At 39.8% G+C, this 27,995-nt stretch overlaps 1 protein-coding gene and 1 long non-coding RNA gene across 4 annotated transcripts in view; one reads left to right on the plus strand and one right to left on the minus strand.

Moving 5' to 3' along the window:
- Positions 1 to 10,689: 10,689 nt before the first annotated feature.
- LOC115221971 overlaps positions 10,690 to 27,995 on the minus strand; it is a 38,973-nt gene continuing 21,667 nt past the window's right edge. For all 3 annotated transcript variants that reach the window (XM_036511413.1, XM_029792069.2, XM_036511412.1), the window contains 3 exons: positions 17,955 to 18,074; positions 13,511 to 13,580; positions 10,690 to 12,101 (listed from right to left, as the gene is read on the minus strand). In XM_036511413.1, the coding sequence (XP_036367306.1) occupies positions 11,005 to 12,101; positions 13,511 to 13,580; positions 17,955 to 18,074 (1,287 nt within the window). In that variant the 3' untranslated portion in view covers positions 10,690 to 11,004. The remainder of the gene's footprint in view (positions 12,102 to 13,510; positions 13,581 to 17,954; positions 18,075 to 27,995) is intronic.
- The window catches only part of LOC118767201, an 11,341-nt gene continuing 7,198 nt past the window's right edge, over positions 23,853 to 27,995 (plus strand). Inside the window, exons 1-2 of the long non-coding RNA XR_005003107.1 lie at positions 23,853 to 23,879; positions 27,048 to 27,050. This is a non-coding gene — a long non-coding RNA (uncharacterized LOC118767201). The remainder of the gene's footprint in view (positions 23,880 to 27,047; positions 27,051 to 27,995) is intronic.

Here is a 27,995-nt window from a genome sequence, read left to right on the forward strand (position 1 = left end):
GTATACATAACGTGTACATTAGTGAGCGAACGACGTTACCAGACGTTCAAAAACGAACCCCCGAGATTAAAAAAAAAAACGAAAGAAAGAAATAAAAAAGAGAAGAAAAAATACCGGTAATAAAGTTTATAAATAAATAAATACACAGAATAGATTTACAGAGACTGGAAGCGGTGGAATTGGCATTCAGATTATTCTGTCAAATGTAATGCTTATTTATTCACACTATCTCGGGGCATTGAGGTTTCAATAATGCGATTGCTTATTTTTAGAATTACATTGTAAAATGAGAGGCCAGATGGGGTCAATTTCTCCATAAAACAGGAAGAATATTTGGGATGGATGAGGCCGGTTTAAATGCTAAAGAGCTAATCTTACAAGTGACTTGCAGCAGCTCACGTCAAGAGGTCAAACAACCACAATGTAATAGACCCACATGAATAAGAAGGCGACAAGAAAAAGAAAACAAGAAGAGAGAAGATCAAAAAGTCAAGAAGCCACCCTAATCTATCCGGTTTATTACTGGTTCTTGGACCCCTACTGTTTGTTGCATATATTAATGATACAGATGCCAACTTGAGGAAAGTTTGCTGTGCTGAAATATGCAGATGACATCAAGCTGTACCTCGAAATAAGAAGAACAGATCCTATGCGCTATAGATCGTTCCTGCAATCGGACCTGGACACAATGTAGCAATGGATCTCTGACTGGCAACTCAAGGTTGCTGTGGACATGTATCCAGTAGTAGTATTATACGTAGCTCCAGGTTCGCATTTGGGCTTCTGTCGTGTGTGAATAATTGAAAAAAATTTGGAGCGTGGATTAGAATACCTGTTAGATGAACAGACATACCATACATACACACGCACACATTCACACATGCACACACACACACACACTTACATAATAATATATGCATGTGTAACGATAAAGTTTTTAGTTGAAGTCAAGGGTCACCAACTGCAGCGGGAGATATTGATTTGTGAACATTATTATGAATTGATTTGTAAACAATATTATGAAATGTCGGTGTTGCGTACTATTATCGTTCAAACATCCATTATTTTCGATGTATTCTAACAGCTATGATAACTTATCCCCTAGCGAGACAAACGTTTGTTTATTATTGAACGGAAGTTAAAATCATATAACTGGTGACAAAAATATGTCAATTACGCAAACGTTAAAACACTATAAAATTACTTATTAGCGACAAATGCAATATTTATCCCCACTTAAACGTGAATGTTTTGTTAAAACAAACTATACTGCTATGAGAGAAACTTTCGTATTGGTAATGCTTATTTCGTCTGCCGTTACGTTCTGAGTTCAAATTCCGCCGAGGTCGACTTTGCCTTTTATCCTTTCGAGGTCGATTAAATAAGTACCAGTTACACACTGGGGTCGATATAATCGACTTAATCCGTGTGTCTGTCCTTGTTTGTCCCCTCTGTGTTTAGCCCCTTGTGGGTAGTAAAGAAATATTTCGTCTGCCGTTACGGTCTGAGTTCAAATTCCGCCGAGGTCGACTTTGCCTTTTATCCTTTCGAGGTCGATTAAATAAGTACCAGTTACGCACTGGGGTCGATATAATCGACTTAATCCGTGTGTCTGTCCTTGTTTGTCCCCTCTGTGTTTAGCCCCTTGTGGGTAGTAAAGAAATATTTCGTCTGCCGTTACGGTCTGAGTTCAAATTCCGCCGAGGTCGACTTTGCCTTTCATCCTTTCGAGGTCGATTAAATAAGTACCAGTTACGCACTGGAGTCGATATAATCGACTTAATCCGTGTGTCTCCTTGTTTGTCCCCTCTGTGAGTAGCCCCTTGTGGGTAGTAAAGAAATATTTCGTCTGCCGTTACGGTCTGAGTTCAAATTCCGCCGATGTCGACTTTGCCTTTCATCCTTTCGGGTTCGATAAATTAAGTACCAGTTACGCACTGGGATCGATGTAATCGACTTAATCGCTTTGTCTGTCCTTGTTTGTCCCCTCTGTGTTTAGCTCCTTGTGGGCAATAAATAAATAGCTAACTTTCGTATTGGCTTTTGTTGCAAAATGCAGTCTTGTTTATATCACTAACGGGGTGATAAATCCCCGTCATCTTCAGCGCAATTTATATAAAAATTTATCCAACAACAGACACAAGGAAGATGTTTTATAGCTGATACAAAACACAATCGAGTGGACGCTTGAACGGCAAATGCTATCATAAAACACGGCCGTTACTTTAACTGTGACAAGCTGTTGACTAAGTTCAGTATTGTTTTCTTTAATATTGGCACAGGCGAGTAACAAGAGCGGAGCGTTGAAGTGAGAGACAGTTCCCACCGCCGAGCGCATGTGTGAAAGTTCACAAATCTGTTTCTTAAAGAGGGACATATTCATTATGCACAGAATGTTATTTACCTAAATGGAGGTCAGCGATTGGTTAAAATTACCGAAATGCTCGAAATTAAAGACGAAATATGTTACAACATATAGAATTTTCTCAATAAAGCCAAGAAAAAAAATGATGTTTTATAAACACATTCTACCAGTATACGAAGTTTAAAAGTGTTTAGTTAACTAGAAATTGTGTTGAAAAGTGCCGTTCAAAAGGAAAAGCTCCTTTTGCTCTTCAGTGCACATTAACTTCAGGTGAGTCTCTCTCTGTTTCACTCATTCTCTCTCTCTCTCTCTCTCTTACATACTCACACCCTATCTACCTCTCTCGCTCTCTTTCTCTCTCACTCACTCTCTCATACACACACAGTCTATCTATCACACACACACACACACACACACTATCTCTCCTGTTCATCTCTCTTTCCCTTTCTCGCACACAGATACACACATGTAGCCATAACTATGCACGTTTCTATTCTTAACCAGCAAGCTTACATATCACCTCCAATTAACGCATTCATTCACCTCAAGCTGTCGTCTCTACTCCGTTTCAACCCCATAAACAATACACTGAATACTTCTCAATCCAAATTTTCCACTTGGGTATTTCGTTCCTTTACACTGCAGTGCCAGTCCACGTTTTTCACCCAGTCGTCAACTTACAAACTACAAAACATAACGATAACAGTCAAGCATGTTTATGAACATCCCTTCCAAGAATAGGCAGAGCCGTAAGGGCGTTAAACAGAATGACTTTATTACCGCTGGCAATCTTTCGTCTCTAGTAGACCTTTCCGTCGATTTCCGTAAAAAAATTTTTTTTTTTACATATGGGCTTGCGGGAACTTTTGAAGTAATGAGAGCGAAAGAGACTAAGAGAAAGCGATTGTATGACGAGGGAAGTTCTTTTGAAGTTACCGTGCATGGGAGCATTGATGGACATGTGTGTGTGCATGCGCGTGTGTGTGTTTGATGGGGTGTGGGAGACAGACAGTATGTTGTGTAAGTGAAGTGCTTCTGTTTGTGTGTGAAAGAAAGAGATAACTGAGATTTTTTACTCGGTGTATGTGTATATGTATGTATATTACTTCAAAAGTTCCCGCAAGCCCATATGTAAAAAAAAAAAAAATTTTACGGAAATCGACGGAAAGGTCTATTAGAGACGAAAGATCGCCTAGTTCGTTTTCGTTCTAAGTTCAAATCTCGGCAAGGTCAACTTTGTTTTTTTGTTTTTTTTTTATTCAGCCGGGGTTAATAAATCAAGAACCAGTCTTGGACGGTGAACTAGTAAAAACGTTAGCGGCCGCATGGGATGATGCCTTGTGGTGCTGCCAATGTCCTTTGGGGGATCTTTTCGGTTTGAACTGCAGTTTTTTCTAGCGGTGTCATATGAAATTGTCACCCATAATTATGACCCTAGTATCGATCTATTGCATTTCAATCTGTTTTAGGGTTAGGGGTGGGGGGAAGGGTATCTTTTTTTTTCTTCACAAATGTAAATAAACTCAATCTGTTTCTTAAACGAGGGACATATTCATACGGCACAGAATGTTTTTTTTTTACCTCAATAGACGTCAGTGATTGGTTGAAATTGCAGAAATTGAAGGATAAAAAACAACAAATATCTTACAAACTATAGAATTTTCTCAATAAAGCCAAGAGAAAAAGATGTTTTATAAACACATTCTACCAGTTTAAAATTTTTTAGTTACCTAGAAATTATTTTTAAAAACTGCCGTTCAAACCGAAAAGATCCCCTTTGAGTTCTGAATTCAAATCCCGCCATGGCCTACTTGGGTGGTTGATTTAGCCTGTCACCCGTTTTAACACCACTGCCAGGACTTTGAACGCCTTTATAGTGGAATCCACTCAGTCGCAAGAATTCAGGTCAGACAGGGGTGGAAGAGTAAGGAAGATAGGATATCTCCCAACCTCTCCTACCCCTGCTCCATCCACCTCTGTTTCCCAGGAAGGCTGTAAAGGATAATGAACATTGTCCTTTCAGCCAGCGCAAAAGAAAAATAAACAGAAAAAAAATGCGTGTATTGCCAGTGTCTAAGGGAGATAATTATGTCGTCGATCTCGTTACCAAGTGCTGTTTGGGAACTTTACTTTTTTGGCTGTCTTTATGGTGTATTTAAAAAAAAAAATAGAGAGAATATAATTTCGATAAATTTTCTTACATTGGTCCAAGGATGCACAAATTGGATCTCTTCGGTTTGAACGGCAGTTTTTTCTAGCGGTGTCATATGAAATTGTCACCCATAATTATGACCCTAGTATCGATCTATTGCATTTCAATCTGTTTTAGGGTTAAGGGTTAGGGGTGGTGGGAAGGGTATCTTTTTTTCTTCACAAATGTAAATAAACTCAATCTGTTTTCTTAACGAGGGACATATTCATACGGCACAGAATGTTTTTTTTTTACCTCAATAGACGTCAGTGATTGGTTGAAATTGCAGAAATTGAAGGATAAAAAACAACAAATATCTTACAAACTATAGAATTTTCTCAATAAAGCCAAGAGAAAAAGATGTTTTATAAACACATTCTACCAGTTTAAAATTTTTTAGTTACCTAGAAATTATTTTTAAAAACTGCCGTTCAAACCGAAAAGATCCCCTTGAGTTCTGAATTCAAATCCCGCCATGGCCTACTTGGGTGGTTGATTTAGCCTGTCACCCGTTTTAACACCACTGCCAGGACTTTGAACGCCTTTATAGTGGAATCCACTCAGTCGCAAGAATTCAGGTCAGACAGGGGTGGAAGAGTAAGGAAGATAGGATATCTCCCAACCTCTCCTACCCCTGCTCCATCCACTGTTTCCCAGGAAGGCTGTAAAGGATAATGAACATTGTCCTTTCAGCCAGCGCAAAAGAAAAATAAACAGAAAAAAAAATGCGTGTTCACAATATATTGCCAGTGTCTAAGGGAGATAATTATGTCGTCGATCTCGTTACCAAGTGCTGTTTGGGAACTTTACTGTTTTGGCTGTCTTTATGGTGTATTTAAAAAAAAAAATAGAGAGAATATAATTTCGATAAATTTTCTTACATTGGTCCAAGGATGCACAAATTGGATCTCTTCGGTTTGAACGGCAGTTTTTTCTAGCGGTGTCATATGAAATTGTCACCCATAATTATGACCCTAGTATCGATCTATTGCATTTCAATCTGTTTTAGGGTTAAGGGTTAGGGGTGGTGGGAAGGGTATCTTTTTTTCTTCACAAATGTAAATAAACCCAATCTGTTTCTTAAACGAGGGACATATTCATACGGCACAGAATGTTTTTTTTACCTCAATAGACGTCACTGATTGGTTGAAATTGCAGAAATTGACGAAAAAAAAACAACAACAAATATCTTACAATATAAAAAACAACAAATATCTTACATGCTCGGCATGCTAATGATTCTGCCAGTTCGTTGCCTTAATAAAATAAATATTGGAAAATACAACATCCCCCACCCCGGATTTATTTCCTCATAACTTCCAGAAAAATGGATATTTTAAATATTTTCTACAAATATGCTTCATTCAGATTATCGATATATCGGAATTTGTTGCGATACTTTTTTTTCGGAGTGGAGGATAATTCACATGCACCGACTTTGTTTCCTCATAACTTCAAGAAAATGGGTATTTTTATAATGAAGTTTCCCACAAATGGTGTAGATTATGATTATATCAGAATTTAATATGAAGAAAAGAAATTCATAGGTGCCCACACATACGAGGGGGGTACCCATAAGAAACAGGAATTCTTCAATGTTATTTTATTTACTTAGTTTTACACGTTTACACTTTTATCACCTTCAAAGTATTCTCCATTTCAATACCTCGGTCCAGATGCATTTTCCACTGTTCAAAGCAGTGCTGGAACTCTTGTGAAGAGATGCCTTTTAACGCCTCCATCATTTTTTTTTTGCTTCGCCTTTTCCACATCTGCAAATTCCGTAGCACCAGTTTTCGTCACCAGTGATGACCTTCGAGAAAAGGATCGATCAACTTCCAGCTGTTCTTTCAAGTTTACAACATGAATTCGGTCGTGAATGCTTTTGATCTGCCGTGAGAACGCAAGGCTCAAATTTTGCTACAACACAGCATGACAACTGTTTCGGCCGTTGTTTTCCCCAGCAGAAAACAGAATTTCACGGAAGCACGCTGTTCCTTTGTTTCAACCATCGCAAAAATTGATGACCAGGGAACAAAGATGCACCACGCGGCAGTACAACTTCAAAGGACAACACCAGCTGGCAGACTAATGCCTGAGGATTGCATCAAGTGGCGGAAGCCTGAGCTACAACAGGCTTGTCCTACAGAGAACGTTTCCAGTTACTTTTGGGTACCCCCTCATACATACTGACACATCACACATATATATACGTGCAGGTGGCACGTAAAAAGCACCCACTACACTCACGGAGTGGTTGGCGTTAGGAAGGGCATCCAGCTGTAGAAACACTGCCAGATCAGACTGGAACCTGGTGCAGACCTCTGGCTTCCCAGATCCCCGGTCGAACCGTCCAACCCATGCTAGCATGGAGAGCGGACGTTAAACGATGATGATGATGATGATGATATATATATATATATATATATATATTGGTGCAGGAGTGGCTGTGTGGTAAGTAGCTTGCTTACCAACCACATAGTTCCAGGTTCAGTCCCACTGCGTGGCATCTTGGGCAACTGTCTTCTACTATAGCCTCAGGCCGACCAAAGCCTTGTGAGTGGATTTGGTAGACGGAAACTGAAAGAAGCCCGTCGTATATATGTATATATATATGCGTGTGTGTGTTTGTCCCTCTAGCATTGCTTGACAACTGATGCTGGTGTGTTTACGTCGCCATCACCTAGCGGTTCGGCAAAAGTGACTGATAGAATAAGTACTGGGCTTATTTACAAAGAATAAGTCCCGGGTCGATTTGCTCGACTAAAGGCGGTGCTCCAGCATGGCCGCAGTCAAATGACTGAAACAAGTAAGAAAAAATTTTTTTTAAATCATTATTTCTAATTCTCTCTAAAGGAGACTACGGCAGCTGTACTGGATATTAATAGTTATCACCAAGCTAACATGGTAGTCCAGCATTCAACGGCAGCATTCATCCTATTTTTCTGGACTGCCATGTTAGCTTGGCAATAACTATTAATATATATATATATATATATATATATATTTTTTCAAGCCTAGCCAGGCTCATGGGCCCAGTTTCTGTGGCGTATGTGTTCCCCCCAGCTGGACGTGACGCCAGCCCATCACAGCGTTACTCAAGAAACAGGAAGAGAAAGTGAGAGAAAGTTGTGGCGAAAGAGTACAACAGGGGTCACTACCACCCCCTGCTGTAGCCTCGTGGAACTTTAGGTGTTTTTCCTCAATAAACACACACAATGCCCGGTCTGGGAATCAAAACCGCGAGTCCACTGCCCTAACCACTGGGCCATTGCGCCTCCAGTGTATATATATATATATATACATATACTGTTGTGTCTGGGGAGAGTCATTCTCTTTTAGTGCCTTATTATTTAACACACTCACTGGTAAAATTTCCACTTATTTCCTTCTTTATTTTTCTAAAGTGTGTTAAATAATAAGGCACGAAAAGAGAATGACTCTCCCCAGACACAACAGAATATGCTTCAACACACGAACTCATATATAGGATCTTGCAAACCAAATCCAAAAACGAAATATATATATATACACACACACACACATGTAGTGATCTCGCTTGGCCCTACCTGAGATCTATATAACAGAAACCATTTCCTTTATAACGAAGATGAGTAAATGTAAAAATGATATATGACTTGAGATGAAAATGAAATGGTAAGCAACGATTTATTCTCCATTATAAAATGCAGTGATTGCCATTCGTGAAATAAAATAAATATAACAGGTTACAACAAAGATGTGTGAGAGACTTTGTGGTCAGGCTGGACTGTTGATCTTGTAGACAAAGTTGATGTACTGTTTGGTGGTGTTTGAGGGCGGCACGCTGGCAGAAACATTAGCACGCCAGGCGAAATGCGTAGCTGTACTTCATCTGCCGTTACGTTCTGAGTTCAAATTCCGCCGAGGTCGACTTTGCCTTTCATCCTTTCGGGGTCGATTAAACAAGTACCAGTTACGCACTGGGGTTGATGTAATCGACTTAATCCCTTTGTCTGTCCTTGTTTGTCCCCTCTGTGTTTAGCCCCTTGTGGGTAGTAAAGAAATAGGTATTTTGTCTGCCGCTACGTTCTGAGTTCAAATTCCGCTGAGGTCGACTTTGCCTTTCATCCTATCGGGGTCGATTAAATAAGTACCAGTTACGCACTGGGGTTGATGTAATCGACTTAATCCGTTTGTCTGTCCTTGTTTGTCCCCTCTGTGTTTAGCCCCTTGTGTGTAGTAAAGAAATAGGTGTGTAGAGGCAGCCGTTGGTCTGTTGGTCATGTGGTGTTTATACAACGACGATGTAGGCAGGCATCTGGTGGAGGTGAAAGTGGAGAATGGCTGGTATCAGATACATTGCTGTCAGAGACGTGTTGCATGTGGTCAGTGGCATGTACCAAAGACTAAAGACCTAGAGCAGTCGAGAAATCAGGAGGCCTCCAGAGCTGGTGATTAATTTCCTGCATAAGGAAAAACGAAGTGCTGCTCCAACACGATTGGACGGCTGGAAACCAACCAATATGACAGCATGACGGTTTCCTCGTACAACAAACTATTTCGGCAATCGCATAAAAGTATATTTCTCCGTTGTTGTTATCCCCTTCCATGTGATGGCACTGAAGATAAGGATGGGCAGTGATGCCATTAGACCTTTCTATAGCGAAGGAGATGTAGTGGCCTGGATCCGTAAGATCAAAGTAGTGGCCAGGCTACAAGGCATCGACGGTGTAGCTGGTCTCATGGCCCTGTACCTGGAGGGAAGCGCCCTGTGGCTGTACCTCAACATGGACGAGGAAGACCAGAGGCCAATAGAATAACTACTAGGCTTACAAAGAATAAGTCCTGGGGTTGATTTTCTCGACTAAAGGCGGTGCTCCAGCATGGCCGCAGTCAAATGACTGAAACAAGTAAAAGAGTACCTGTTTCATGTTCAAGCTGGCCAGATCCAACTTCTCACACCTACCCTACAATGTCATTCTAAAAATAAGCAATCATATCATCAAAATCTTGAAGCTACAGGAAAAAATGCAAGATTAATTCAAAAACACATGTGAAATAAACAAATTACTTTTTAAAAAATGGTTCATGTTTTATTGGATGTTATCAGGTTTTTTTTTTAATTAAGTTTTAAAAATGTAATTTCCATCATAGCAATTTAGCACTGAAAAATTTGTAACAGATACTTCTTAAACATCAGCAGCAAAGATAACATTAAAGATTACAAACACACAAACTAAAAATATTCCCAATAATTTTAATTCTCTATACTCAATACATTTCATTGACCTTTGCTAATTTTTTTTTTTATGGATTTAGTACAAGAGTATAGAGAGATGACAGGATATTTGTTGCTTGTTTATAAGAATTTAAATAAAAAATATTTAATCCTTATTTACTAAATGCTTTAAAAGAAATATTTAGTAGATGATTTTTTTAGAGAATCTGAAAAATATATTCAATAATAATCTATTTGTGAATGGTTTTTTAAATATTTCCTTTAATTTATGAAAATGCAAATGGCTAAGGAAGTGGGGGATGAGACAACCAGCCAAGAATTCAGTGGTTTATATCCTGTTTCATCACATTTAAATCTCAAATGGTCCAGTTTTATTTATTTGTATAAAAGGTGCTGCAGGAGCTCGCTGTCTTAAACAGTGACAGAACTGTGAAGTCAACAAGTGGTTTGTTGGTTGGCATTGCTGAGTTCAACAGTTCCAGTGGGCGTGATAACCCGGGAATGTCTTCAATAGGTATACACCAAAAGAAAGACTGGCTCTACCAAACAGATTTAGCCCAAGATACACTATATGAAAGCAAAGTATTTGTTAGTAACCCTTTGACCCAATACTTAAAGTGACACTTGCATTGCTCTTAAGTAATGATATATATTTCTTTACTACCCACAAGGGGACAAACAAGGACAGACAAACGGATTAAGTCGATTAGATCGACCCCAGTATGTAACTGGTACTTAATTTATTGACCCTGAAAGGATGAAAGGCTAAGTCGACCTCAGCGGAATTTGCTCTTAAGTAATGATATATATTTCTTTACTACCCACAAGGGGCTAAACACAGAGGGGACAAACAAGGACAGACAAATGGATTAAGTCGATTAGATCGACCCCAGTATGTAACTGGTACTTAATTTATCGACCCCGAAAGGATGAAAGGCTAAGTCGACCTCAGCGGAATTTGAACCCAGAACATAACTGCAGACGAAATACGGCTACGCATTTCGCCTGGCGTGCTAACGTTTCTGCCAGCTCGCTCGTAAGTAATGATATAAGTTCCTTGCTTCTGATTTGAATGAATGTAATTGCTCTTTGTCACTTTAATCATTTTTATGCATTAATGTATACAAAAAATGAAAAATTGGCTTCAGTTGAAGGTTGAAGAGGAAATGATCAGATCAAAGCTAAATAAATGAATATCACAAGTAGTAATCTTTCAAGAGAGATTCGTCAATTCTGTTCAGCACTTTCTAATTCAGTGGCTTTCTTTAGAGCATCAGCAATATCTGTCTTATTTACAAGTCGCTTGGATAAGACAAGCAGGTTTTGTTGGCAGTTAAAGACAGCCCCATAGCCTTGCTCTGGCATGGAGAACTGTACATAATATTTTGGAGCTATTAAACAATCACATCCACCCCAGCATTCCACAATCACTTCAAGCTGCTCTCGATTAACAGACCAGAGATATGTTTCAAATTGATGCCGGACTTTTTTCTCTAAAACATAAGAACCTTCTTCACTGACATCACAATGTTTGTATTCAATCTTATGAATGAGAACAGGTGGTTCAGGAACCAACGAATGGTATAAATAGTCTACGTCACCTTCTGACATTTCACCGATAAAAGAGCATGAAATGGACTTTTTGCACCCATCAGCCAGTTGCTTAAGCGCCCAATAAGGCCGATGAATTAAAATAGTTTGTGCAATCCGTTGAAGAGTGTCGCTAAGGTCACAAGGAGCAGGAACATTTAAAATACCATATTTCCCAAGAACTGTCACTAACCTTTCTTCAAGGTCTGCAGAAAACTTTGGTGGCAACATTCTAGCTTCCTTTAAAGCAGCGTTTACAACACACAGTTCAAACTCTGAGAGAGTATTTTTGAAAGATTTCAGAAGACTATCTTCATTTTGAATTTCAGTAATAACAAAACAAGCAGATGCTTTAGCAAAGCGGACAGGCCAATAGCCATAAAGAAGAAAACCATGAGAGAGTATTTTCCCGAGAACTTCAAAGAAGTCTCCACCATTCTCTGGACACACAACTGGATACTTTTCAAAGGAACCAGAAAAATGTTTATGAAGAATTTTTTTCCAAAAGCTGCAAAACATTTTTTTAGCCTGTAATGAGGCTGTATTATCGCCAGGTTCAGTTTCTTTGACTGAGGTTAGATTCAAGCAACAGTTACAAATATCTTCATCGTTCTGATAGAGAGGAAAAAGTCGATCAACTAAATGCAATTTGGGAGGCATCGTGAGATCTCGTACAGAAGTCAGCTGGTTTCTGGCATTAATTAGCCGTGTAAAAAGATCTAGTCGGTTGAAGTCTTGAATGAAATAAAACAAAAAATATTTGTCATTAATAAAGTTTAATAGAAGTGCAAAATTATCAAATACAAATAATATGAAGTTATAAAGCATTATAAAGAGCAGTCAATTGAAAGTAACAAAATAAAAAATGTTAAAGAATTGCTTCTATCATCATCATCATCATCATCGTTTAACGTCTGTTTTCCGTGCTAGCATGGGTTGGACGGTTCGACCGGGGTCTGGGAAGCCAGGGGCTGCACCAGGCTCCAGTCTGATCTGGCAGTGTTTCTTCAGCTGGATGCCTTTCTTAACGCCAACCACTCCGTGAGTGTGGTGGGTGCTTTTACGTGCCAGGGAGGCTGGCAGCGGCCACGATCAGTTGGTGCTTTTTATGTGCCACCGGCACAGAAGCTAGTCATGGCGGCGCTGGCATCATCCATGTTCAGATGGTGCTTTTTACGTATCATTAGAAAGAAAATGTTTGAGCTCCAAATTGTTTCCCATTCAAAGTGTCCACCTTTTCTAATCATCTACCACACACTTTTTCCACTCTAGTACACTTACCTATCCACCAACCTTTTCTGTTCCTCTATCCATATTCTCTCTCTCATATTCACCTTGTACCTTGAGGGTACATTTTCACCTTCACCATCTCTCTCTCTCTCTCTCTCTCTCCCACTCTAGCTGGAGAAGCCATGTATTCACTCCTTCAGCAAGATACCTGATCTTGTCCCTCTATCATACTTTTACATCCTTTAATATTGTACCTCACTCAATTGAGGGGGCCTTGTCTTGTGAGCACTTGGCAACCTCACTAGTGCTGGTGCCATGAAAAAGGTACCCAGTATACTGTGTAATGGTTGGCATTAGAAAAAGCATCCAGCTGTAGAAACCATGCCAAAGCAGACATTGGAGTTCAGTGCAACCCTCGCTCTCATTAGTTCCTGTTGAACCATCCAAGCCATGCCAGTAAGGAATAATGGCTATAAGATGACAATGGTAATGATGCATCTAAAAGTTTTCTTCCAACATTACATTTTACTGGGGTCATTTGGACAGCTGCTTTGAATTTTGATCTGGTGCCGAGTTGGCTCCACTGGCCACAGCATTTGTTTCATTCCCCTTGTGTTCTCACCATTCTCATCCACATTATTCCAAACATCTTTCTTAAATCATCTTCCCACCTGAGTGGAAGTCTTCCGAGTGGCCTCTTCCAAACTAGAAATAGCAGCCAAATCTCACTCAAATCATCACATTTCACATAATAAAGGAAGGACACATTCAATAATGCAGCCCTAGACACAATGTGCGGAAAGAAAAAAAACCCAAAAAAAACATGATATTCAGTTTGATCGTAGATCTACACGATGAAAATGATACCAAAACTAAACAACAAGAATAAACAAAAAGAAACAAAAAACATTACCTGAATTATTTCTTTGAGAGCTTTCTTCAAAAGATCTGTGATATGGCGGCGAATCATTGGTCAGAACACCCTGAAAATATAAGATAAAAGCATTGATATTCAGTAATTATGCTTAACGGCAAGCTGGCAGAAACGTTAGCACGCCGGGCGAAATGCTTTGCAGTATTTCGTCTGCCGTTACGTTCTGAGTTCAAATTCCGCCAAGGTCGACTTTGCCTTTCATCCTTTCGGGGTCGATTAAATAAGTACTAGTTACGCACTGGGGCCGATGTAATCGACTTAATCTGTTCGTCTGTCCTTGTTTGTCCCCTCTATGTTTAGCCCCTTGTGGGTAGTAAAGAAATAGGTATTTTGTCCATTCTGAGTTCAAATGCCACAGAGATCGACTTTAACTTTCATCTTTCTGGGGTTGATAAAATAAATACCAGGCGAGTACTAGGATCAATGTAATCAATTGGCCCCTCCGTAAGATTTCAGGCTTCGTGCCTATAATTGAATGTATTATTTAATGATCATTGAATTAAACACATCTATGATTTCCAATTGGAAATTTTACTTCCCGATATAATAACAAAGTGAAACGTCACTGAAATATCATCAACTTTAGGTAGCTGTCCATCAGGTCTCAGGGTCTTTGCTGCCTTTTAATTTTAGTTCTTCAGCCTATAACAAGGGAGTTTAAGACTGGCTGTCAATGGTAACTTCTGTATGATCTAGTCCAGGCAGAAGGCAATCTTTTACAAAAAGGCAGGCCACATGAGACATGGCTCATCAGGTGGGACATACTATTTAAAAAAATTCAAGGTAATGGTGTACAAATTAGGTGTACCATTCAGAAAGTTTTATGGGCCACAGTTTATTTATGACTGATCTAGTCAAAGGATTAAAGAAGAAATTCCATGTACAGAAGCAAAATCTAGAATTGAGTGGTCTTAATGTAAGCAGAGCAAGGACAAAAGTTTCAGATAGCATAAAGGAAGGCAAAACTCTAGTGCTATCTAGGAAGTAGATTGGCATGATATGCAGAAAAGAAGATAGGAATGCCATACAGTATACTGAATACAATATGGAAGCACCTAAGAAGGCGCAGGAGTGGCTGTGTGGTAAGTAGCTTGTTTACCAACCACATGGTCCCGGGTTCAGTCCCACTGCGTGGAACCTTGGGCAAGTATCTTCTACTATAGCCTCGGGCCGACCAAAGCCTTGTGAATGGATTTGGTAGACGGAAACTGAAAGAAGCCAGTCGTATATATATATATATATATGCGTGTGTGTGTTTGTGTGTCTGTGTTTGTCCCCCTAGCATTGCTTGGCAACCGATGCTGGTGTGTTTATGTCCCTGTTACTTAGCGGTTCGGCAAAAGAGACCGATAGAATAAGTACTGGGCTAACAAAAGAGTGAGTCCCGGGGTCGAGTTGCTCGATTAAAGGCGGTGCTCCAGCATGGCCGCAGTCAAATGACTGAAACAAGTAAAAGAGTAAAAGAGAGAGTAAGAAGCAATGGGATTGATAGAAAAGAAGAGTAATTTTAGCTGTAAGATCACCAACAAAAGACATTATTTTAAATGCTCAGAAGACCTCATTAGAAGTAGCTGATAGCTTCTCATTATCTAAATGACCAAATTAGTAGTGGAGGAGAGTATTTTGAAAATTATAGCAGCCAGAGTAAGAATGGGGGTTGAAAATTTCAAAGAAAGTAACAAAGAGATTTTCTCTTAGAGATGACATGATGGCTGAGTATGAAGTATAACATTACATTGTAGTAAGACATGGAATGCAGTGGATCTGTGGGATAGGAGCTAGGGAAAATAATTGGGCATGCATGCTCCAGTGGGCATGTAATGTTAATGGAAGATTGCACTATTGTGAGGTGTGTTGATGGAGCTCTTTTTTGTTCTTCACTTGATCATCCCAGTGTTCAGCGTTGTCTTCAGTTGTCTCCCTTCTTTACATCACTGGCTTACTCGCCTTCGTGTCTAACATGACACATCTTTTCATTCTTCTCTAACATTCTCCAACCATGCATTATCCATTCACAAACTAGGTACCACACACCAGCCCCCACACCAATACCATGAAGTGAGACCTTGAAAGCCTCCTTCAATGGAAATATTACCAATCTAGTGTCTTTCAACAAGAACAAAATCTAAAGCCACTTATATCAAGAAAACCTCATCTCAAGTCCCTTTTCAAACATGAGCAACACAACTAGAGCCCTCACAATTGCTCCAAATATTCTTCAGGTCTCAGTAAGGATTTCTCCTGACGAAAGCACATCCTTAACATAGCTAGAACCAATGACTAACACTTCTCTTCAGAGATATGATACATTTTTGATAATGATGTTCGTAGAAAACAAGGTTTCACATAATGAAGGTTAGTCATGGCTATATAGTTAAGAAATTCACTTCACAATTTGTGGTTCTGGATTTTATCCCACTTCCAGGAGCCTTAGGCAAGTGTCCTCTACATAACCTTGGGTTGACCAATGCTTTGTGAATCCAGTTTGGTAGAAGGAAACTGCAGAAGCTTGTTATATACCAGAATTTCTTTATTGCCCACAAGGGGCTAAACACAGAGGGGACAAACAAGGACAGTCAAAGGGATTAAGTCGATTACATCAACCCCAGTGTGTAACTGGTACTTAATTTATCGACTCCAAAAGGATGAAAGGTAAAGTCAACCTCGGCGGAATTTGAACTCAGAATGTAACAGCAGACGAAATACCGCTAAGCATTTCACCCGGCATGCTAACGTTTCTGCCAATGTATTCTGTAAAGTGGTTTGCATTAGGAAGGGCACACAGCTGTAGAAATTCTTTACAGAATACACTGGCAGAAACGTTAGCCCGCCGGGCAAAATGCTTAGTGGTATTTCATCAGCTGTTACATTCCGAGTTCAAATTCTGCCACGGTTGACTTTACCTTTCATCCTTTTGGGGTCGATAAATTAAGTACCAGTTACACACTGGGGTTGATGTAATCGACTTAATCCCTTTGACTGTCCTTGTTTGTCCCCTCTTTGCTTAGCCCCTTGTGGGCAATAAAGAAATGAGAATACATTGGATACTTTTTATGTTGCATCAGCACCATGTTTGTTTGTATGTATGTATGTATGTATGTCAGGTCACTTTTTTGTAAAGTAAGGAAAGGCTGTGCACTGAGTCAATCCCACTCACTAAGCAACAGTAGCCATAATCCGAAAAGAAGAGCAAGTCAACATCATCAGTAATCACTGAGCCGCAGGTTTTATGTCGGAGTTATCCCAGTTACCTGAGTTACCTTCTCCTAGAAGGATGCCCTAACAAAGGCTAGGAGTCCTTCACTCCCAATGGTTTAATCGCGCAATCGGGTATTCAGTCCGATTATTTCTATGTCCCCGCGCATGATACAGCCTTAAGACATTTATTGGATGGCCGTTGACTCTCAAGAGTTCCTCCGCCCTTTGACGGGTTTTGTTTTTCATCCCGCAGTGGTTACTGATGATGTTGACTTGCTTTTCTTTTCGGATTGTGGCTGCTGTTGCTTAGTGAGTGGGATTGACTCAGTGCACAGCCTTTCCTCACTTTACAAAAAATCTTCTTGCACAGGCATTGCACGATAACAACATTGACTAAGCTTCGTGCAATGGCCATACTCGATAACGAGGGGGCAGCCACCATGTACAACATACAGGCGACACTTGCTGAAGTGGCTGCACAGTGGAGCTGAACCTAAAACTGTGTGGTTAGAAAGCAAGTTTCTTAACCACAGAGCCAATATTGCTTTTTTTTTTTCCAACATAGAATATGTTTGGGATGGTCAGTATTTTTGGGGTTTTTTGCCGAATAACCACACACACTATATATTCATTCTTCACTCATTTATTACAGTTCAAATTTTAACAAGCACCGTCCGTTCGTGGCCGTTTGCCAGCTCTGTCTGGACCCGTGTCGGTGGCATGTAAAAGCACCATCTGTTCATGTCCGTTGCCAGCATCGCCTGGCCCCGTGCCGGTGACACGTAAAAGCACCATCCGTTCGTGGCCGTTTGCTAGCTCTGTCTGGCACTTGTGCAGGTAGCACGTAAAAAGCACCCACTACACTCACAGAGTGGTTGGCGCTAGGAAGGGCATCCAGCCGTAGAAACACTGCCAGATCTGACTGGGCCTGACGAAGCCTTCCAGCTTCACAGACCCCAGTTGAACCGTCCAACACATGCTAGCATGGAAAGTGGACGCTAAATGATGATGATGATCCATTGGACATCAGTTAAAATAAGAACAGTAACAAATGAGTGAAGAACGAATATATAGTGTGTGTGGTTATTCGGCAAAGATAAAAAAAAGACCATCCTGAAATATAACAATATCTTTTTCAACTCATGGTTTCAGATCAGGAATTCTGCAACACAAATTCATATGCATTTCTCATAAATTCTTCAGAAAATAGATAAAAAAAATTTACCTCATCTAATGACAGATGTGATGCTGACATCTCACCATATGATTGTTCATCATCTGTGGACGTAAAACTTGCATTGCCAACAGTCTGAATAATTTCCAGAGGAGGTGAGTTACTGTTGCCCTTAAAAATAATAATTAAGATTAAGTTTATAATGAGCAAAACAAATAAAGAAATAAATATAAATAAATGAAAATGAACAGAAAGATTATGGCTTTTATACTGAAGCAAAAGAATCTGAAATTTTGACATTATAAGAAAACATTTCTGGAAAAGAAATAATTTAGTAAAATATGCTTTATACGCACTTTTGACAAGTTGTGGTGCACCTGAGCACTGTATACAATAATTTCATTATTATTATATATATATAATTAACAGAAAGTACTACATTCTCTTCTTCTTTTCCTTTTGCATTATCTCTCTTAATGTAATCAACTTTTAGAGAGAGAGCAAGTGGAGAGCGGGATTGTGTGTGTGTATGGGTGAAGAATAGGATGTGTGTGTGTATATGAGTGTGTGAATAAAGTATAGCATGTATGTGAACAAAGAACAGAACACAGTGAGTGAATACTAGGATGTGTATGTTCTTTTTGTTGAAAGTAACACAGGGGTGTGTTACAGTTAGATAATACTGATTTAAAATTTTGGCACAAGGCCAGAAATTTTGGAGGGAAGGGTCAAGGTGATTATATTGACCCAGCAAACAAATGGTACTTATTTCATTAACCCAGAGAGGATGAAAGACAAAGTCGCCCTCGGCAGGATTTGAACTCAGAACATAAAGACAAATGAAATGCAGCTAAGCATTATGCCCCGTGTGCTAACGATTCTACCAGCTTGCTGCCTTGTTACAGAGGCATAATATTGATGTGACAGCTCAGATGGTAAAGCGCTCGCTTAGCATGCGAGAGGTACCGGGATTGATGCCCGGATTCTCCACAAGTTAAAATTTTAAGGCGGCGAGCTTGCAGAAACGTTAGCGCGCCGGGCGAAATGCTTAGGGGTATTTCGTCTGTCGTTACGTTCTGAGTTCAAATTCCGCAGAGGTCGACTTTGCCTTTCATCCTTTCGGGGTCGATAAATAAAGTACCAGTTTTGCACTGGGGTCGATGTAATCGACTTAATCAGTTTGTCTGTCCTTGTTTGTCCCCTCTATGTTTAGCCCATTGTGGGCAAAAAAAAAAAAAAAAAAATATTGATGTGACAACAGTATACCCCAACTAGTGTGTGTGTCACTTCATCTGTAATCACAGACCCACCATTAAGGCAGAGGCTTTGGGTTCAACTATACCATGTTAATCTGCAGATCAGCAGTCAGTTAAATTGATTCCTGCACTTGGTACCTTATTTCCTTTAACCAAGAAGAATAAAAGGCAAAGTTGATAAAGGCAGGATTTGAACTCAAAACATAAAGAGCCAGAAGTATTGCCTGACTCTCTAACAGTTCAGCCAATTCACTGCACTAAAATAATTACATTCTGTGGACAAGATTTCAAGGTACAGTTAAAAGAAAATTCTAGTTATATTGACCTCAGAACCATCATTTTATTTATTGTGGTGAGTATATTTCACCACATTTTTCAATACTGCATCACTCACTCAGGGGGACTTCTCTTACGAGCTGCCAGGTAACCTCACTAGCACAGGTGACATGAGAAAGCACCCAGTACACTCTGTAAAGTGGTCGGTGTTGAGAAGGGTAACCAGCTGTAGAAACCAGGCCAAAAGAAAAGACTACAGCTCAAAGGAGTTCTCTGACCGGTCAGATCCAGTCAGACTGTCCAGCAAGGGATGCAGACACTAAATGACAATGATACTGACGAAATTGTGAGAGTGTGTGTTTATATCATCATCATCATCATTTAGCATCCGTTTTCATGCTAGCATGGGTTGGATGGTTCAACTGGGGTCTGGGAAGCCAGAAGGCTGCACCAGGCCCAGTCTGATCTGGCAGTGTTTCTACGGCTGGATGCCCTTCCTAACACCAACCACTCCGTGAGTGTAGTGGGTGCTTTTTACGGCCATGGTCGGATGGTGCTTTTTACGTGCCACAGGCACTGGTATCACAGGCACTGGTATCACAGCTGCAATTTCCATTGATGTTGATCGATTTCGATTTTGATTTCCTATATATATATATGTATATGTATGTATATATATATATATATATATATATATATATATATATATTATATATATATATATATAATATATATATATATATATATATATATATATATATATATATAAATTATTATATATGTAAATAATATAATATATCATCATCGTTTAACATCCGTTTTCCGCGCTAGCACGGGTTGGACGGTTCGACCGGGGTCTGGGAAGCCAGGGGCTGCACCAGGCTCCAGTCTGATCTGGCAGTGTTTCTACAGCTGGATGCCCTTCCTAACGCCAACCACTCCGCGAGTGTAGTGGGTGCTTTTTATGTGCCACCTGCACAGGTGCCAGAGGGGTCTGGCATCGGCCACGATCGGTTGGTGCTTTTTATGTGCCACCAGCACAGAAGCCAGAACAGAGACATATGTAATATAATCTATCATCATCATCATTGTTTAATGTCCACCTTCCATGCTAGCATGGGCGGGACGGTTTCACAAGAGCTGGCCAGGCAGAAGTCCGCACCAGACTTCTGTGACTGTTTTGGCCTTTCATCACTTCAGCCAAAATCAATGGCAATTTGCTCTGTTGATGTGATAATAATCACATGACTTAGACATTATGGCAGAAATCTCAAGGATCACTACAATGAAAGATGTTGAACTACTGATCATGCAATCATGAGATCAAAACTTACAACTAAAGCCATTATCATGCCTCTGGGCAAGGTACATAACTCATTAACTGCTTGCATCAGTCTGCTTGACTGATAGGAGGCTTCCTCTCCTAATTCATGACCGAGTGGTTAGAAGCAGTAGGAAATGGACATCCAGCTGTAAAAACAAAAGGTACATGTAGGTGTCTTCTGAGAAAGTTAAGACCAAGTTTTGCACAATGCTATTGTTAGAGTAGAAGTTTTTCTTCTCCAACAAATTAGTGTCCGTTAAACAGTCCCAACTTCGTACCCCTACTTACACTGAATCTTCAAAAGGATTCATACTCACAGACCATCACTTGTCTACCAGTTCAAGTGACCGAACAACACATAAATGTCTAAAATTGCAATAACAAAACAAACAAAAAACTGCTCCATGCATGCTTGTATAGATATATGGATGTAACACAATAAAAAAATATATATATTCAAAGGTTTAATTGAATTTGTAACAAAAGCATGCATCTCTATGGTCAGTTTAAAAACACGATACCAAGCATGCAGATAGATAGAATTAATATAACAATTTCAATGAGTATTAATTCCAAAATGGTTAATAAGATGGTAATTAAGATCTAATAATTTAAGAATTAGAACTGTTAAACCAAAAATGCTACCTACCAAATTTTGCAATATTGTAAAAGGAAAATGCTAATTCAACAAAATTCAAATGATTTCCTGGTATTATCAATTTGTACTTGAAGAAAATCAGTTAATGGTAAAAGTAGATGTAGAAAAGGAGAGGGCCCAAATGAAAATGGGGTTAGATTTCTGAATTCAAATGATGATAAAAATAACACTGGGGAACATGGGTTTTTGTTGTCTGGTGTTGGAGATGTTATTTCCTAGTAATTTTGAGGGGCTGATTTCAAAAATGAAATCCATTTTGCTCTACCATGTCAAGATTTTTTACAAACTCAAATGTCCGTTTTTGAACATTTCTGATATTACCACCATTTCTAACGGTAGATTTGGCTTCATCAAATGCAGGCCCATGTATGAAGCTTGACATAACTTTGAAAAGATAGTTATTCAATATCATTTAAAGTAAATACAACTACAAAAGTGGAAACAAAAGTCATGATTTAAGTATCTTCAGTAAATAAAAAGTATCAAACTTGAGCAACTTACACTATTTTCAATCTAACTAGTTTTAAATGTCATCACGATGACAAAAATGTCCTTTATATTGGGTCATCCCATAAATAATGTATTTTTTTATACTTCTTTTATTTTTCAAAATCAAGATAAAAAAGGTTCTTTTTTAATCTAAAATATACTCTCCCTCATTTTCTACAATGCTCTTCCATCTAACTAATAGACTTGCAAGGCCCCTCTTCCAAAATCCACTTGTCTGTGATGAAAAATACTCCTCCAGTACTGTTCTGACCACATCTACAGAATTCATATTTTTTCTGTCTGAATGATTTTGAAGACTGCAGAATAAATGATAATCAGATGGGGCAATGTCTGGCAAGTTTGGTGGGTGGGGCATCGTTTCCCATTCAAACTGCTCCAACCTATGGAATATCATCCTCACTGTAAGTGGCTGAGCATTATCCTTTCGTCTTGAAAGCAAAGATGTCATTTTTCTTCTAGTGCTGACTTGAACGACTGGTTGAATGACCAAATCTAGGCTTCTTTGCTAGTTCATCAACAGTTACAATGAGATTTTGCTCCACCATGATTTGCAGGACGTCCTCGTCAAGCTCTACAGATCTTCCAGGCCGAGGCTCGTCTTCTAGGCAGTAGTTTCCGGCTCAGAATTTCCGGAACTACCGTTGACACTGGCTTATGCTTATTGTCCAATCCCCATATACTGCATTAATATTCCTCACACTTTCCATTGCATTGTTGCCTTAATTGAGCTCATAAAGCAAAATATGCCAAATATGTTCCATTGTCACTTCTATTATAGCTTTGAAAAAATAACTGTTAAAATCGAACTGCACTCTTCATAACTTGCACTAAGAATAAGGACAAGGTAAAATTTCTACCTGCTTTTATAGCAAGTTGATGCATGTAGTTTATCCCGTCTCCCTCTGACTTTCAGTTCGTGCTATTGTAAAAAACCGTATTATTTATGGGATGACCCAATACAATTAAATGTTAATAAACAACACATTTCTGTGTTCCTTGGCATTAAACATGTCTCATTTTTGTGGAATTTGTCTGCAGGATGAGCAATGTTTGGAGACCATGTCTGGAACTGAAAGAAGCCTAGAATGCTTTTGCTACAGTTTTGTCTGGTTTCCTGGGAAACAGGAAATCATCAAATTAAGAACTTGTGCAGACTCTGTTAACATCATCATCATCATCATCATTTAGCATCCGCTTTCCATGCTAGCATGGGTTGGACGGTTCAACTGGGGTCTGTGAAGCCAGAAGGCTGCATCAGGCCCAGTCTGATCTGGCAGTGTTTCTACGGCTGGATGCCCTTCCTAACGCCAACCACTCCGTGAGTGTAGTGGGTGTTTTTTACGTGCCACCCGCACAGGTGCCAGACGGAGCTGGCAAACGGCCACGGTCGGATGGTGCTTTTATGTGCCACCGGCACAGGGGCCAGGAGAGGCTGGCAATGGCCAGTTTTCAAATACCGGACTGCATCATAAGTTTAGAAGGGTATTTTCTGTACAGTCATCTGGGATACTTCTCTGAAAATCATAATGCAATAAGTGATGAGCAAGGAGAAAAATTCCACCAAGACATTGAGACCATGGAGGCTGAATATCAAGGTAGGTGGAACACAGACATGATGGCTCACTACTGCTAGTCTCTGCAAAGTGACAGCCGTGATGCAAATTATTCACACAAAGCAGCAAAGAGAAAGTTCGTTCCCTTAATAGCTAAACTCCATTCTGACAAAAATATCTATCCTAAGATGTGGCTGTGTGGTAAGTAGCTTGCTTACCAACCACATGGGCCCGGGTTCAGTCCCACTGCGTGGCACCTTGGGCAAGTGTCTTCTACTATAGACCAACCAAAGTCTTGTGAGTGGATATGGTAGACGGAAACTGAAAGAAGCCCGTCGTATATATGTATATGTGTGTGTGTATATATATATATATATATATATATATGTGCGTGTGTGTGTCTGTGTTTGTCCCCCCAACATCGCTTGACAACCGATGCTAGTGTGTTTATGTCCCCATAACTTAGTGATTCGGCGAGAGAGACCGATAGAATAAGTACTCGGCTTACAAAGAATAAATCCTGGGATCGATTTGCTCAACTAAAGGCGGTGCTCCAGCATGGCCGCAGTCAAATGACTGAAACAAGTAAAAGAGTAAATAAGTAAAAATCAGAAGGAATTCTTTAGGCCCCCACCCCAACACTACCAAAAAACAAAACAAAAAAAGTAAAACAATATCGATCACTAATTCTATACTCTTTACTCTCTCTTTTACTTGTTTCAGTCATTTGACTGCGGCCATGCTGGAGCACCGCCTTTAGTCGAGCAAATCGACCCCGGGACTTATTCTTTGTAAGCCCAGTACTTATTCTATCGGTCTCTTTTGCCGAACCGCTAGGTTACAGGGACGTAAACCTACCAGCATCAGTTGTCAAGCAATGTTAGGGGGACAAACACACACACACACACACACACATATATATATATATATATGTATACACGACAGGCTTCTTTCAGTTTCCGTCTACCAAATCCACTCACAAGGCATTAGTTGGCCCGGGGCTATAGTAGAAGACACTTGCCCAAGGTGCCACGCAGTGGGACTGAACCCAGAGCCATGTGGTTGGTTAGCAAGCTACTTACCACACAGCCACTCCTGCGCTATGATATCATACATACAAAAAAGTAGCCCTGGTAACAGCAGAAAGATTGGTTATTTTACCCTTAAAGGATGGTATCAGTTCTGGGACTGTCTGCCGACAACTTTTTCCATCATATAATGGTAAAATACCCAATCTTTTTGCTGTTTTCATGGCTATTCTGTGTTTGAAATATTACCTCCTTGTCTGTATGATATGATATACATACAACACTTCCAAAAACACAAAAAAAGAGTTTGTTTATATATGTTATACATTCTATAGTTTCTACATAAAGGATACCCTAGTCTTCTCTTTAACACACACACACGCACACAAGGGGGTACTGGAAAGTTCATAACTTTGGGTAAAAGAAAATACAGATAATTAGGATTTTATGCAGGAGTGGCTGTGTGGTAAGTAGCTTGCTAACCAACCACATGGTTCCGGGTTCAGTCCCACTGCGTGGCATCTTGGGCAAGTGTCTTCTGCTATAGCCCCGGGCCGACCAATGCCTTGTGAGTGGATTTGGTAGACGGAAACTGAAAGAAGCCTGTCGTATATATGTATATATATATATGTATGTGTGTGTTTGTGTTTGTCCCCCTAGCATTGCTTGACAACCGATGCTGGTGTGTTTACGTCCCCGCAACTTAGCGGTTCGGCAAAAGAGACCGATAGAATAAGTACTGGGCTTACAAAGAATAAGTCCCGGGGTGATTTGCTCAACTAAAGGCGGTGCTCCAGCATGGCCGCAGTCAAATGACTGAAACAAATAAAAGAGTAAAAGAGTATATTCCAAACTGGCCCTCGTGCCGGTGGCACGTAAAAAGCACCCACTACACTCTCGGAGTGCTTGGAGTTAAGGAAGGGCATCCGGATGTAGAAACTCTGCCAGATCAGATTTGAGTCTGGTTCGCCAGACCTCAGTCAAATCGTCCAACCCATGCCAGCATGGAAAGCGGACGTTAAATGATGATGATGACTCCCTTCTCAGATTCACACACTTACTGCAACGATCCTTCAGTTTTTCTAAGCCATATACAAGAACTCAGAAGGTTGAGCCTCCAACCAGGCCTTCCATGATACCCTTAAATTCAGGAACTTTTCAGCACCCCTTCGTATAGGCATACCTACACAAATGTCTCTACCTGCTTTTATAGCATGCTGATGCATGTAGTTTATCCCGTCTCCCTCTGACTTTTAGTTCGTGCTATTGTAAAAAACCGTATTATTTATGGGATGACCCAATACAATTAAATGTTAATAAACAACACATTTCTGAGTTCCTTGGCATTAAACATGTCTCATTTTTGTGGAATTTGTCTGCAGGACAAGCAATGTTTGGAGACCATGTCTGGAATTGAAAGAAGCCTGGAATGTTTTTGCTACAGTTTTGTCTGGTTTCCTGGGAAACAGGAAATCATCATTTTAGAAAAATTAATACTTTTTAACGAAATTTTTAGCAAATACCTTTCAAATCTTGTAGATTCCAAGTATATAGGAATTTATTTGGAAAAACATTTTCTGAGGGTGGGGAGAGGAGTTTTGGAAAAACTTACATAACCCTACTTTTTTTCATCATGACTTTCAGAAAAAAGGGTATCGTTTAATAAAATTTTATAGAAATACCTTTCAAATGGCATAGATTACAATTATATAGGTATTTTGTTGGTGAAAAATTTTTTCCAAAGGGCTGCGTAGAGGAGTTTTGGAAAAATTCACACCAAGCCAGTTTAATGTTAGGAAAATACTGACTTGCAGGGAACTGCAAAATTTAAATGAGGGAGGTAAATCGCTGAGGGACACCAGCAACATGAAAATTAAGTCAAGCTAGATTCATTATACTTAATGTAACAAGAAAAGAAAAACCTATTAATTAATAACATGTAAGAAGAAAAGATTAGCTCAATGATAATGACTAATATTAATTTAGCTTAATCTTGGCAAGTTTGGGTGACAACTCTGAACATGTTTCTATCTTATTAGGCCTCCTCAGTGGAGGAGGCCTAACAGGGCATACTAACCAGATTAGTGATGAGGGAGCCACTATGTTGATGTACAATAATGTACAGGAGCAGGTATCAAAAATAGGTATTTTCTATTAGTTGTGTGACACATACTCATGAACATTATTTCAGAATTAGTGAATTAGCTACAAGCAGGAACTGAACCTGGTTCTCAGACTCAGTTTCTAGGAACTTACCACCTAAGCTACGGTGCTTGCCCATTTGCACAAATACTGTAAAATAAAAGAAAATTGTTTCTATAAATGGAAAAATGGGCAAGGAGATGTGTACAAGTTACATAGCAGCCCACACTACAATTTTGATATGGTACGCAAAGGTGTCACAACTTTAATTTTATGATTAACCATTTTGTTTTTTGTTGGGGTTTTTTGTATTTTTTTCAAATTTTAATTTAGCAAATCATAATGGTGATGCATCATCAAAGATAGTACACCACTAGTGACTGATGATTGATGTCAGGAAGTTCAGTAAATGTAACGCTGAGGAAAACAACAAATACGTTTTCAGTGGAACTGAATCCATAAATGACCACCCCAACTGATAGGCCACAATGTACTAGCGCAGCCACTAAATAAAAAAAACGCCTAATAATGATTTCGAATCTTAGCACAAGGCCAGAAATTTTCAGGGAGGGGGCTAAGTCAACTACATCAACCCCTGGGACTCAACTGGTACTTGTTTTATCAATCCCCGAAAAGACGAAAGACAAAGTCAACTTTGGCAAAATTTGAACTCAGAAGAAATGCTGTCAAGCATTTTCAACTGGCATGCTAACAATTCTGCCAGTTCACTGCAGAGGAGGAGGAGGAGGAGGAGAGGAAGAAGGGGGGAAGAGGACGAGGGGAGGGTGAAGTGGACGGTGGGAGGGGAAGATGGGGGAAGAGGACGTGGCGGAGGGGGAAGGAAGAGAGAGAAGAGGAGGGAGGGAAAGAGGAGAGGGGAGGGAAAGAGGAGAGGGGAGGGAAAGAGGAGAGGGGAGGGAAAGAGGAAAAGGAGGAAGAGGGAGAAGAGGAAAAGGAGGAAGAGGGAGAGGGGGAGGGGAGGGAAAGAGGAAAAGGAGGAGGAAGAGGGAGAAGAGCAGGAGGGGGGGGGAGGAAAACCTAATAATCCATGGTAGAAGAAAGAATAGGTAAGAAACAAATATTCTCAAAGTCAAATGCCATGCTGAAAGACAAGAAAGATTCTCAAACAATAAGAATACACAGAAACAGTTAAAAGTCTTGCAAACATTTTACAGAATAAAATATAGAAGTGGACATTCAATTCACAGGCAACAGTCTCTTTAAAAGCTTTTGCTTTGTTCAAGACACAAAGCTCCTTTCAAGGAGAGGCAAACTATGAGACATCTTGGCACTGAATATGACTGACAAAATCACTTTCTCTCTCCTCATAAAAATAAAGAGAAAC

The sequence above is a fragment of the Octopus sinensis genome, linkage group LG19 (genome assembly GCF_006345805.1).
Source record: "Octopus sinensis linkage group LG19, ASM634580v1, whole genome shotgun sequence".
Lineage (NCBI taxonomy): Eukaryota > Metazoa > Mollusca > Cephalopoda > Octopoda > Octopodidae > Octopus > Octopus sinensis.